The sequence below is a fragment of the Pogona vitticeps genome, chromosome 1 (assembly GCF_051106095.1).
Source record: "Pogona vitticeps strain Pit_001003342236 chromosome 1, PviZW2.1, whole genome shotgun sequence".
Classification (NCBI taxonomy): domain Eukaryota; kingdom Metazoa; phylum Chordata; class Lepidosauria; order Squamata; family Agamidae; genus Pogona; species Pogona vitticeps.
Window position 1 is genome coordinate 170,107,485 of NC_135783.1, and position 14,752 is coordinate 170,122,236.

The 14,752-nt window shown below is 41.1% G+C and overlaps 1 protein-coding gene across 17 annotated transcripts in view; it reads right to left on the reverse strand.

Moving 5' to 3' along the window:
• PCBP3 (poly(rC) binding protein 3) overlaps nt 1–14,752 on the reverse strand; it is a 111,501-nt gene that overhangs the window by 61,844 nt on the left and 34,905 nt on the right. For 16 of the 17 annotated variants that reach the window (XM_072977098.2, XM_072977067.2, XM_072977062.2 and 13 more), the window contains exon 2: nt 2,148–2,255. In XM_072977098.2, the coding sequence (XP_072833199.1) occupies nt 2,148–2,216 (69 nt within the window). In that variant the 5' untranslated portion in view covers nt 2,217–2,255. Of the gene's footprint in view, nt 1–2,147; nt 2,256–12,213; nt 12,307–14,752 lie in introns of those variants that run through there. The other variant, XM_078378769.1, reaches the window with a different exon arrangement.

Below are 14,752 nucleotides of genomic sequence, written 5' to 3' on the forward strand. Positions count from 1 at the left end.
CTCATATTTTATCTTGCTTTAAAATAGCTACTTTGAAACTGTCCGTTACAGCCATGAATGACTAAATTCCTTCAAAATGAAAAAAAAAAGTGGTAGGCACAGAACTGTTATTTCCAGGTATCCAAATTTAGTCTAATCAGTGTATTTGATCTATTTTAAATCAGCTGGAACTCCAGGTGACTTGCCTTTGCACAGCATAAAGCAGTGACTTTTTAAAAAAAATTGTAACTCGAAAACCCTTTGTCCAAATGTCTCCAGAGCAAGAGCAGACTTTCTGCTATATCCATGACAAATTTGTTGCTGATGAGAGGCCCAGATTCATAATTACAATTTTTTGTATGGGGGCAGCCCTCCTTTTTTAAAGTTGGCTTACAAATGCTGAATCCTGCTCAGCACAATATATTGGTGCCTTCTCGGGCACTGATAATCATCCCAAACTTGAAAGAGTGGGGATGGGGTGGGGGTGGAGAGAACATGGGCAGCTGTTGTTGGTCAGCTTAGTACCAATAACAGGAAAAGTTCCAGAACAGTTCATTTAATGGTTGGTCTGTGAGCATTTAGAAAGTAATGTGGCAATGAGGATACTTCAACTAAACATTAGGAAGTACTGGCTAACAATGACAATGGAATTGACTGCCTTGAAGGGTGGTGGACGCTCCTTTACTGGAGAATTTAGAGCAGAGGTTGAATTGTCACCTGTCCCAGATGCTTTAGCTGGGGATTTTCTGTACTAGCGTGGGGTTGGACTCTTTCTGTACTAGCATGGGGTTGGACTCTGTTCATACACTTTCCAGCTCTACAATGTAATGATTTTCAACTGGTGTAGTGTCAGACATGATACTATGCAGTATGTCTTGGGATAACAGCAATCTTGCATACACTAAAATTAGGTATCAATGGGAGGGCAACTTTTCATCCTAACATCATTTTTCCCCCACTAACTTGATTTATAAAGTTCTCTCCCCACCTCTGGCATTTTAGTCAAACCTCACTTCTTATTTATTTTTGGTTCCATTGTTTTGTTTGGTTCCATTGACTCTTTTCCTTCTGACCATCCTCCAAACAGCAAGCTTGCAGGATCCGCTGCATGCTGGAAATGCTATTTTCCCTTTTTTCTTCTTCTGACTGTAACTACAAATAGTAATTGTAAGCAAAATTCCTTTTCCGTACTTTCAATGCTTCTAGAACTATTTTTTTAAATGATACATAGTGCTAGTTTGTGTGCAAACCTGAAGGATGTTGTTTGATGAGACTGGACTGATCTCTCCATGTTTCTGTGTTGTTTTCTCTTTCTTTTTTCCTACCTAACTCTGCTAACTAAAAGGAATAACCAAATTCCCAGACTCCTCCATTTTAAAAAAAATCAGCCTCCCAATAGTCTGAACTAGAGATGGGCACAAACCTCAGTTTGGAGGTTTGTGCCCATTTGAATGCCTGCCACCTGCCACACATTCCCTTCCCCCTGCCTCCCTGGCTGGATCCCTCATTCACCAGTCAGTGCATGTACTTCTCCTCCTCTTCAGCTGTTTGACCAGTCTCTGACAGGAGCATGGCCTTCCCTCCCCGTCTCCCCCCCCCCACTTGGCTGATCAACTATTCAGACAAGAATGCAGGACAGGCAACACTCTGCTCCGCGTGAGGAGTGTTCGAAAAGATGAGCAGGAGAAGGAGAGGAGCATGCTCTGACCGGTGACTGGGTAATAGGCGGGGGGGGGGAAGGGGAATGGAACACATGGGGCACCTGTGATGCCATGCTTATGAACTGGCATAAACCAGCACGAGCCACTGAACCAAAGTTTGTGCCCATCTCTAGTCTGAACACATCGCCCTGGCAAAAAAGATTATTCCTAAACCCCATATGTTTCCCAAACTGTGGTTTAACTGAAAGACAGGAGTGGCAAGAAGGGATGGGAGAGGCCACAGATTCCCCCAGCAGAGAATCAAATGTGGCCTACTGACCAAATGTAACAAGCTATTCTTCAGTTCACTTTGATATTAAATGTTAATGGAATTGCACTGCTGTGCAATTGCAATGGAGAAAGAAGGTTACAAAGCAAGAACAAGCTGATTTCCCCTCCTTTTGACTTTGCTGTGCTTCGAATCAGCCACCTTGCCTTACCAGTTCCAATGGACACCAGCTTGCTCACCTTCCCGTGCATCAATAACCGAATGGTGAGGGTTACATTCAGGCCGCCTTCAGAGACTTTGGATTCCATCACCTATTGCAGTATGGGGCCTTCACAGGAAAGGATTGCCTGTAATGAAAAGAAGCAAGCAGGATGTAATCTGGTTTCTTGCTGCACATGGCTGAAAGTATTTTGGCCTAGGAACCTCCAAAGAGTCTGACCCCATGTTAAATTCTAGTTGTCTATGAAAAGGCCTCCCTCTGAACATTCTAGTCGGACTCTGCTGAACCTGCAGGGATAGGAAAAGGTAATTTTTAAGACTGCAGCTCTCTGAATCCTACAGCCAGCATATCCAGTGGCCATGCTGTCTATGGCATTCTGGGAGTTTTCCAAAAAGTAACCTTCTCCGATTTCTGATACTGGTGGGCTCTGAGCAAAAATGCACACGCTCTATGTTCAGCCTTAGCAATCAAATGAAAAGGTACATACAGGGGAAGAAGGATCAAGTCTATCCTAAGCTGAATGGGAGCACCCAGACCCCCAAAGAGATGCTGGGGGAGGAAGCACCAATGTGGCACCTGCGCCACACCAAGGACTAATGAACTGCACGCTGACCTGCCACCAGGACGAGAGCGGAAAGTCTGCTCACTGGTCACCGTTGCGCCTCCAGGGAGAAGAGCCACCCTGTGTAGCCCTGGGCAAGCAGCACTACCCCAAAGCCCCAGAGGAACATTCTTAGTTTTTATTTTATTTTGTATTCCTTTCTACAGCTCTAGAACTAAGCATTATTTCTGGATGTTTCTTTGCAGGAGGAATCACAGTGCAGTAGTAGCACATTTGGAATACTTGAGGAACATTGCAAATTGGCTAATGAACTGGCTTGAGCTGTATCGCCTGGACTAAGGCACAGATTGGAATGTAAATCACCTTAAGGTGTTGCGGACTGCCCAGAATGTTGTGATAAATATCCAGCTCAAAACATGCACCAAAACACACACAGATATCTCCACCTTGATAGAAAATTCATCTAACGTGTATTCCAAGAAAAGATGCATATGTACTAAAACTCAATATGCATTGAAATATGACTTTTAGTGTGTTCTTTTAAAAATGCAAGTTAATGTGGCATTACACCTTGGAAGAAGTAATAATTAGATTTTTTAAAAAAGTTGAATTTGACAAAGAGAATTTATTTTATAAATTTTCCCTCCCCCCAAGTTTGTTTCAGTTATTAATGTTACTGATTTAGCAACAAACTAAAGTGCTTGCTTGTAATTAAGCATGCACAGAATGGCCAGGTGGCAAACTATGATCAATATGTGCAGCAGTGGCTACCATTCCCACAAGAGCTTGCATCTCATGTTGCTTATTTACAGTTGGGATGACACACGAGACACTTCTATGTCGCTTCCTGGACTCACCATGAGCCCATTCAAAGTTTTTTCCCCCTCAGGCACTGCATTCCTATTGTCATAGGGTACAATGGCCTCAAGCATATGCAGCCACTAGCTTTCTCCTCAATATCTGTTGCAGAGTTTTGAATGTTGGCTAAAAACCCCCCAGCTATGCAGCTTACAGGCAGAATGAGCTTCATGTTTCCCCAGAGTAGACCAGTCTCATCAGCTGGCAGTTGCAGTCTCAACAACTCACTCTGAAACATTGGTAAGAGCAAGAATAAAAGGGTTTTCCCCCCCACAGTTGAACAGATCAAAAATAGCTGTACAGTACTGTAAAGCATACTGTACAAAAATGACTGTTTTGTAGCAACAGGCCTCAACAGACTCACAGGCTGTTTCTAGCAGGCTCCTGTAGACAACACTATAACTGCATTCTCTAACTGTATTAACTGCCAGCTGACTGAAAGCACTGAAGCAGAGAGGCATGGCTCTCTTTGAAGAGAAGAGGTAGAGAAGGAAGAATTGCTTATTGCTGAATTGATCGACAACTCACCCCAGCCCAGAAAGACCCCCTCCCAACCAAATCTATTAAAGGCAGCATATGAGATTGAAATACCTCCAACAATATCTTCCTTTTGCTGATGGTGGGTTTTTTTGTTTGTTTGTTTGTTTTATTTTGTTTTAATGTGCCAATGCTGTGCAAACACAAAATTCATAAAAACACCTTTGGACTGAATCAGTAAGCCCAGGTGCCAGATTGGAATGGGTGGGATCCAACAGTCCCTCTAAGCTGCATCGGGGGAGCACAGCTGGGCCAGAGTTGCCATCCATTTGCTTCCAGTCACAGCCAGAACCCCCCACATATGAGGCAATATCCGCGCAAAGCACTCCGGAAAATTAGCGGAAATGGTAGTGGGGTCTAACATGCACTAACTCATGAGACTAGTGTGTGACAAGGGATGTAAGTGGCAACTTGTTAGCTAGCAGTGATTTGTCACTGCAGTCTACACCAGTGCAATTATAGCGCCATAACTAACAAATTGGATGCTGGCCACTTATGTAAATGTAAGTGAGGCAGGTTCAAAATTATCATTGTTACTGTGAGCCAACCCACAGAAAGAGAATGGAAAAGAAAATGTGAAAGAATTACACAAGCCAGAAATAAATGATTAGTTGATCCCTAGAGTACCTGCCTTTATGTGGAAGATCCCAGACTGAATTAGTTACTGTAATAGTTACTGTAAAAGGCTCAGGTAGCAAGTGAAGGGATTCCCCCACTTTTATGGTTCAGAGAACTGCTAGCTGACAGAAGAGATAGATGCCTGAAATAGATGGATGAAAGTTGTTATGAATGTCAGCATAATTTTGTGACTTCGACATCATGAACACCCTTGTAGAACAACACAGTATGAAATATAGATCTGGAGATCTGGGTTGTTTAAAAAGCAGAGGATATTCTTAATATTGTCTGTGTGGCAACTTACAAATTCAGAATTTGACTGCACTTGCTCTTCTCTGTCAGCGACCTTTAGATATTCCTTTGGTTTGCCTATGGTAATTGGTTTCCAAGGCCTAGTTCTGGTACTGAAAACAAACTCTTGAGTGATCAGGAGAATTCATTCTGCACAGTTGTGTTTTTTTTCAGAGCCACTAGTTTGGACTTGACTTGATATAGTTCTCTAGTGCATAGGTACTTAACCTGTTGTCTACAGACCCCTGACTGTAATGTCCTCACAGGGGGTCTGCAAAGGCTTGAAGAAATGTTATGATGTTTTGTACTTAAAAACAGAAAGAAAGCAAGAAAGAAAAGGAATCATAGAACAAAGTCTTAATTTTGCTTGTTTGTTTGTGTAAAACTTGGCTTTTCTAACCTACCACCTCCATTAAAAACAAACAGAAGTAAAAATTGGTTATGAAAATAACTGTTTGATATTGGTTATGAAAGTAACTGTTTCACTTGCAAGTGAATGATGCTGAGTGGCTGAGAGGCAGCATGTTACATTTCTTCCTACTATGAGGACAGTTAGAAGCCGCAGAAAGAGTGAGTCGGAGTCAGTCAGCATCAATGTGAATGAGTGGATAGACTTCATGACTGTATTTCTTCTTTGATTTCTGCTAATAACACTATTTGGTTATTGTTGAGTAAAATGACTTCCTGAAATAATTGCAGTGAATTTTGTAACAATAAATTTTGGCTGAGCCTCAGAATGGATTGCTGGCTGAATTCGAAACATTAAAAAACAGATGATGTTGATGAGGGCGCACCTGTTCAAAGCAAAATGAAGCTTCTTTCAGGCATCTTTAAAAGTGTCATCATTATAGCAAGGGACATCTATTAATGAGACCCCTGATGAAAAACTTTAAATAAATATTTGATGCACTTTGAAGTTTTAAATCTTAAGCTAAGTTTTGGTGGTCCCTGGTAACAAAAATATTTAAAGGAGGTTCATGATAAAGAAAAGGTTAAGAACTGCTGCTGTAGTGAAAAATAAAAAAGATCCTGCAAACCTTCATGGATTGCTCCCTTGTCATGGTTAAGGGTCTTGAGTAATTCAGAGAAGTTATGGGCTATGCTGTGCAGGGACACCGAAGATGGACAGGTCATAGTGGAGATTTCTGACTAAATGCGATCCACCTGTATCTTTGCCAAGAAAACTCCATGGATAAAAACGAAAGGCTAAAAGATATGATGCTGGAAGATGAGCCCCTAAGGTCGGTAGGCATCCAACATGCTACTGAGAAGAGTCAAGGACAAGTAGCTCCAGAGCTAATGAAATGGTTGGGCCAAAGCCGAAAGGACACTCAGATGCGGATGTCCATGGAAGTGAAAGGAAAGTCCAATGCTGCAAAGAAAAATACTGCATAGGAACTGGAAATGTAAGATCTATGAACCTTGGTAAGCTGGATGTGGTCAAACATCAGATGGCAAGAATAAACATTGACATTCTGGGCGTCAGTGAACTAAAATGGACAGGAATGGGTGAATTCCAACCACCAATGCTGAGGAGACTGAAATTGACCAATTTTATGAAGACTTACAACATCTTCTAGAACTGACACCAAAGAATTATGTTCTTATTCTAGGGGATTAGAATGTTAAAGTAGGGAGTCAAGAGAAAAAAGGAACAACAGGTAAGTTTGGCAGTGGAGTTAAAAACAAAGCAGGGCAAAGGCTAATAGTCAAGAGAAGAAGCTGGTCATTACAAACACTCTATTCCAACAACACAAGAGGTGACTCTACATGTGCAAATAACAGAGAAGAGAAGGGAAACAAAATGCAAGGGAGATAGAGAAAGGTACAGAAAATTGAATGCTGACGTCCAAAGAATAGCAAGGTGAGACAAGAGGGCCTTCTAAATGAATAGTGCAAAGATATAAAGGAAAATAATAGAAAGGGAAAAACCAGAGATCTGTTCAAGAAAACTGGAGATATTAAAGGAACATTTTGTGCAAAGATGGACATGATTAAGGACAAAAATGGGAGGAACCTAACAGAAGCAGAAGACATCAAGAAGAGGTGGCAAGAATACACAGAAGAATTATACCAGAAACATCTGGATGTCCTGGAGAACCCAGATAGTGTGGTTGCTGACCTTGAGCCAGACATCGTGGAGAGTGAAGTCAAGTGGGCCTTAGAAAGCTTGGCTAACAACAAGGCCAGTGGAGGTGATGGCATTCCAGCTGAAGTATTTAAAAATCTTAAAAGATGATGTTGTTAAGGTGCTACACTCAATATTTTATTTACTTATTTACTTATTTACTTATTTACTTATTTAATTATTTATTTATTTATTTATTTAGTTATTTAGTTATTTAGTTATTTATTTATTTACTTACTTATTTACTTATTTACTTATTTACTTATTTAACTTATATGCCAACCACTCTGAGATATGTCACCCACAAAGTTCTCTGGGAGGCTTACAACAAATGCCAGCAAGTTTGGAAAACTCAACCGTGGCCAGAGGATTGGAAAAGATCAGTCTACATCCCAATCCCAAAGAAGGGCACTGCCAAAGAATGCTCTAACTACTGCGCAATTGCACTCATTTCACACGCTAGCAAGGTTATGCTCAAAATCCTCCAAGGTAGGCTTCAGCAGTATGTGTACTGTGAACTCCCAAAAGTACAAGCTGGGTTTCGAAGGGGCAGAGGAACTAGAGACCAAATTGCTAACATGCTCTGGATTATGGAGAGAGCCAGAGAGTTCCAGAAAAACATCTACTTCTGCTTCATTGACTATGCAAAACCCTTTGACTGTGTGGACCACAAAAAGCTATGGCAAGACCTTAAAGAAATGGAAGTACCTGGCCACCTTATCTATTTCCTGAGAAACCTATATGTGGAACAGGAAGCAACAGATAGAGCTGGATATGGAACAATGGATTGGTTCAAAATTGGGAAAGGAGTACGACAAGGCTATATATTGTCTCCCTGCTTATTTAAGTTCTATGCAGAATACATCATGGGAAAGGCCGGACTGGATGAATCCAAAACCGGAATTAAGATTGGTGGAAGAAATATCAACAACCTCAGATATGCAGATTATACCACTCTGATGGCAGAAAGTGAGGCGGAATTAAAGAACCTCATAATGAGGGTGAAAGAGGAGAGCGCAAAAAATGGTTTGAAGCTCAACATAAAAAATAAACAAACAAACAAACAAACAAACTCGTGGCGCAGTGGTTAAAACGCTGTACTGCAGCTAAAACTGTGCTCACGACCTGGGGTTCAAATCCCAGGTAGCCGGCTCAAGGTTGACTCAGCCTTCCATCCTTCCGAGGTCGGTAAAATGAGTACCCAGCTTGCTGGGGGGGGGCAATGTGTAGCCTGTATAATTAAAAAATTGTAAACCGCCCGGAGAGTGCTTGTAGCGCTATGGGGCGGTATATAAGTCCAATAAATAAATAAATAAATAAATAAATAAAACTAAGATCATGGCCACTGGTTCCATCACCTCCTGGCAAATAGAAGGGGAAGATATGGAGGCAGTGACAGATTTTACTTTCCTGGGCTCCATGATCACTGCGGATGGTGATAGCAGCTATGAAATTAAAAGACGCCTGCTTCTTGGGAGGAATGTGATGACAAATCTTAAAAAGCAGATATATCATCTTGCCGACAAAGGTCCGCATAGTAAGAATACAGTGGTGCCTTGCTTAACGACGATGATCCGTTCCAGGAAAATCGCTGTTAAGCGAAAACATCGTAAAGCGAAAATAAAACCCCATTGAAAAGCACTGAAAACCGTTCAATGCTTTCCAATGGGGTAAAAGCTCACCGTCCAGTGAAGATCCTCCATACGGCAGCCATTTTCAGAGCCTTATAGCGAGGAATCCATCCCTAAGCACTGCGGGGACCCATTTTAAGCACATGGTGGCCATTTTGAAAACCCGACGATCAGCTGTTTTTGTTCATAGTAAAGCGAAAATCGGTTCCTGAAGCAGGGAACCGATCATCGCTAAGTGAAATTCCCCCATTCAGACCATTGTTTTGCGATCGCAATTGCGATCGCAAAAAGATTGTCGTAAAGCGGATTCGTCATAATGCAGAGCAATCGTTAAGCGAGGCACCACTGTATGGCTTTTCCAGTAGTGATGTATGGAAATGAGAGCTGGACCATAAAGAAGGCTGAAGTATTGATGCTTTTGAATTGTGATGCTGGAGGAGACCTTGAGAGTCCCCTGGACTGCAAAGAGGACAAACCTATCCATTTTGAAGGAAATCAACCCGAGTGCTTACTGGAAGGACAGATCCTGAAGTTGAGGCTTCAATACTTTAGCCATCTCATAAGAAGAGAAGACTCCCTGGAAAAGACCCTGAGGTTGGGAAAGTGTGAAGGCAAGAGGAGAAGGGGACAACACAGGATGAGATTGTTGAACAATGTCATCGAAGCTACCAACATGAATTGGACCCAACTCCGGGAGGCAGTGGAAGACAGGAGGGCCTGGCGTGCTCTGGTCCACGGGGTCACGAAGGGTGAGATATGACTTAACGACTAAACAACAAGAAAGCCAATGGTGATGATTTATGTAGAATAGGCATAGCCTTTTCTAGGTGATTTGTCATATGCAGACATACCAAGTATTTTTGCTCCACCTTCAGGGATACAGAGGTAACAGTAGAAACCAGAGGGCTGAGAAGAAGCCAACACTAGTGCTAGGTAGGAGGAATAATGGAAGATGCTTGCAGCAAGAGGGACTAGGAAGGCAAGCATGGGGTGGAAGTATACTCTTCTATGCTCACTCTGGCCTCTTACAAACGGGTATTTTGCAGAAAGTATAATCCTCCTGCTACCTGTTTTAATATACAGTAAATGTAAATTATTCTCTGTGTCAATGGAGTGAGAAGTGCTCCATAGATTCTTCATTTACAGAATGAGGAATATCAGGAGATCAGGCCATAGTTGTTTTCAGTACCATAACTTCCTCTTCCAAGAGTCCGTTGTGCTCCAATGAATGGTTTCAATTGCATATTCCTTCCAGTGAAATATGTGGAGAAAGGTGGCAGGACTGCAGCTCTTTCATGGAGGAATTTCTCTGAGTCTTTATTGGAGTCTTTGATGGAGAAATTTATCTTGAAGTGTGTTCAGTTCAGGGAGTTCAAATGTTTTCCAGTACTTTCTTCCTCTCTCTATCTAGAGAATGTAAAGCCCCCAAATCAGGCAGTTATGTAAATGTTTCCAGCTGATTGAAAAAGTGGGTCATGTGCTATCCAAATGCTCCTGGCTCTAAGATTTAGCAGTGTTATTAAATTATACATGCTTCATGCTTCGGTGTGCAGGAAAGCTATATTAGCTTTTTCTTAATCATCTGGTGAAAGATAAGTGTTTTGTTTGGAATATGGACCACAGACAATACAAAGAAGGCTTTTTGCTCTGAATTGATGGGTCCCTCAATATTTTGATAGTTCCCTGCAGACAGAGATGTAGACAAAGGTAAAAAAATGTTGTTTTTAAAGAATCATACTATTTCGATGCATCATCACAATAGCTTGCATGTTATGCCCTAAGTCCGGCTTCTAAAGTTTTTCTCCTTCACGTGTTACTTTGTCCTCTATTTTAGGAGCCAATGGCTTTTCTGAATTCCTCTGAAGGCCCTGCAGTCTTGTTAGGTACGTGCAAGAAAATATGCTAAAGGATGGTTTGCTAGGGAGAGATATCACATAGAAAAATGCAGCTGCCGTTTGTTCGCATATACTCAAATCAGGGTCTTCAGTACAGATATTTCGGAAATCCTCCTCTAGTGGGATTTTTTCTTTGCTTCCAATTTTAGTTTAACAACCAAATACAAATGAAGTAGCATTATAGCTGTGTGTGTGTGGGGGGGGGGGGAGTTTCACTATTCTGTTTCCAGTCTAAAGTGCTTTCTGAGGAAAACTAATTTGCCAACTTACATTTCAGGAGGTTCCTCTTATGGATGTAATTACAAAGTTGGAAGGGATCTTGGAGATCATGGAGAGGTACCCTCTTTTTTATGTGAGCTCAGTAGTGCAGAAAGCAACAACAACACCTCTGAAAGATGTCCATAAACCTTTGTTTAACTACCTCTGGTGAAAAAGAACATATTCCCTCCTGAAGATCCTCGGCCATATTGTAAAACAGCTCTCGCATTAGGAAATTTCTCCTAATGTTTAGGTGAAATCTAATTTCCCGTGATTGCTGTACATTGATTCTAATGCTACCCACTAGAGTAAGAGAGTACAAATTAGCTCCATCTTCTGCATCATATCCATTCTTACATTTGCATAACATGGGCAAGTCTCCTCTTAATCTTCTCCTTTCAAAACCAAAACAATGAAGTTCTTGAAACCATTCTCCACAGATCAGATGTGGGCAAAGGCAGGGCTAAAGTCCATTTTTCAAATTTGCTGTAAGCTTGAGATCCATATTCCCAAGGAGGTGTGGCTAAAGAGCTGGGATGTGACTGAAGATACTCATTTTCATATGTGTGTGTGTGTGTGTGTGTGTGTGTGTGTGTGTGTGTGTGTGTGTGTGTGAATACATTAGTCTAGCTGTTATTTTAAAAATACTTTAAATATTTTCCCCACAATAAATTAATATTTCCCCTTGACAAATTCATAACTTACCCCAATGAAGTCACAAATCTTCTCAAAATCATAATTTAGAGAAGAATTGTGACTTCATTGGGGTATGTTATGAATTTGTGACATCACTCCTCAGCATACTAAAATAGGAAACTTTTTATTTATTTATTTATTTATTTATTTATTTATTTATTTATTTATTTATTTATTTATTTATTTATTTATTTATTTATTGCCTTTTTCCTCAAAAAAAACCCCAAGAACTCATAAAAAGATGCAACTTTTAACAATCAATTTAAATTACTATGTATTTTATTAAATTACATCTTGCAAAATATGGTTTATTCCCTTAAAACCCAGACTTTTCCCAGTTCATCAATTAAAACTTGGTCATAAATTGTGAAATTTATTTTCAAATGTAATTTTAAAAAATGAAAACAGCTACACTCAGTTTGCTAAGACAATGTTAGAAGCTAGCCATAGTGTGAACATGCCAGTGACTTGGCATGTGGTAAGAAATACAGGAAATGATTCTTTGTGATTTATGGCCCTGCTCTTACACTCACATAAATGAGCAACAGGATTCTGGTCCACACTTTATGTTAAAAATTATAAATACTTTTATCAGATCATTAGCTACCTACATGAACAAATTTCCTTCACCAGTTACATTCTTTTCCCCGCTTCCTCAATCTTTATTCAAATCTTTAAACAGGGCTTTCATTTTGTGCATTTCACAGAAATGTGCAAAAATATGCCAAGACAAAAAGAAACAAATCAGACCAACTGATAATAATATTCATACTGCCTTTTTTGTCAAGGAAAATTACCCTTCTATTCTCAAAAGCTTTTGCAGCTGGGATCTGATGATTGTTGTAGGTTTTTTGGGCTGTTTGGCTGCATTCTGGAGGTTTTTCTTCCGGACGTTTCACCAGTCTCTGTGGCTGGCATTTTCAGAGGACAGGAGTTAGAACAGGATCCCACACACTACACCAGAACACAGACAGAGTTCTAACCCCTGCCCTCAGAAGATGCTGGCCACAGAGACTGGCGAAACACTAGGAAGAAAAACCTCCAGAACACAGTCAAGCAGACTGGAAAACCTACAACAACCAAAATTATTGCTATTGTTTTTCTGTTCACAATGTCAGGATGAATAAAGTTAGGATTTCCATCCCTAGTCAATACTCTAGTTTAAAAACAGCAATTGTGATGTTTTCCAAGGAATGATGCTTTCGGACTCCCACAGCCTTGCGATTAGGAGGAAGGAAGAACATTGCTCCACTCCTGAAAAAGGAGCAGGAGCAAGTGCAGGTAACATGAGCGGGTGGCAGGGTGGGGAATTTTGGACCTGGGCATCCTTATTGTCACATTGAATGAGGAGATCTGGATAGATTATCACCTATCCCATTCTGTGGGCAGATCTGATTTTGGTGTCATTTTGTAAATAGGTCACAACTAGAGATGGTCATGAATGAGGGAAATGGTGGTCCATGATGATTCATGGTTTGTCACTCTTCATGGAACCCAAACCACAAATTTTCACAAACATTCTAATAAAATGAACCATTTTATGGTTTGTGTGATTCAGGACTCTGGGAGTGATAGAATGGCCCCTGTGTGAGTTAGAGATGCCAAACTCACAGCAAGTCTTCAGGTGACTCTCCTCCTCACCCCTGCCAGCCTTGGTGAAGACTGGATGTAAGACATCTGAAAACATGTTTTTCCAAGAAAAATGCTCTTTAGCAGCTGGCTTGGGGAAAATTAAATGAGTGGTTCATGTGAGGGAATTTGAGATAGGTTATTGTTCATTGTGAGTTCAACTAGAAGGGAACAGAAAGGGTGGAAATGTGGGAAGATGATGGAAGCAATGAACAGACTAGCTAACCATCTTCTTGCCACGCCAGCTGCTGCAAAATTGAAAGCACCCGCTGAGCTGCCAAGGGTGTGTGGCTCTTACAACCAGCAACTCCCAGGGAGTGGACTTAGAGCTCCATGGTTGGCTGCCTGATCTGACAATCAATCCTACACAAAGTTTTCTCTAGGTCCACCCCAGCAGTGCCTAGGGAATTGATTCAGTGGCACCAGCTGTCCGACCAGGGATGACACATCCCAAAACAAAACATTTGAATCACCATTGCTGATAATAGTTTGACATTTCATTTAATTCTGGGCCAGTGTATTTCTCTGAAGCGCCCCCAAATGGATTACAAAACAGTCAGATTCATGGGGGGGGTGTCATCGTTAATTTCGTGCCCATCTCTAGTCACCACCCAGTGAGTAGTGCTGCCGAATAGGTTGGTACCAGTGAGACCCTCCATGGGGAATGCAAATCACGGGATTCTGAGACGCAAGTGGATCAGCCTGTTGAGACAGCTTCAGGTCATGAACAGCGTTGAATCATGAGACTCAGGTGGATAATGAGCACAGGGGTATCTCCCTCTGGGAGCTGGCCAGGCAATGCTGGAAAGGTGCAGCAGCACCCTGGGGCTAGGGGCTCACCCAGTCCAGCCTGGGGAGGGGACAAGTCCTGGTTCCAAATTCATGGACTTCTTTAGGCACCACCACAGTTCAGAGGATTTAACCATGAGTAGTACAATAAATTTGAAATTAAGTCATTACCTCCTTGCTTGCAGGTTGGAGGGCAAAAAGTTGTGTCAGTTTGTATGCAGCAACAACTGCAGATTCTTGTGACCTTTAAGACTAACATGCTTTTTGTTCTGGTACTCAGGAATTCTTAAAATAATCTTAACAACTCTAGCAACAGAATAAATGATTATGGAATTGCGTGGTGAACCCTACACCTGAGAGTCATTCAGCTCCAAGTTAGGCAGATCCAGTAGCCAACCAACAGAGCTCCAGAAATATAATGACACTTCTTTGAAAATAGTTTTTATTTTTAAATTTTATTTTTAAAATTGTTTTTATTTTATTAAATAGAAAAGCATACAAAAACTATGGTTTTTCAGCTCATTATCATGTATCCACTTTTGACTCAACCAACTCCTCTTCTTCAAATTGTGCAGCCCACCCCCCCACTCGGGACTAGTGCCTTGCTCTTCATTCTTCAAATCTTCCTATTTCTCCCTGGTAATTCATTGATTCTTCTCCTGGTGTATACCACTTCCCTTTCTGAAACACATGTACCAAAAACAAATTCCATATTTGTTTAAAATCACTACT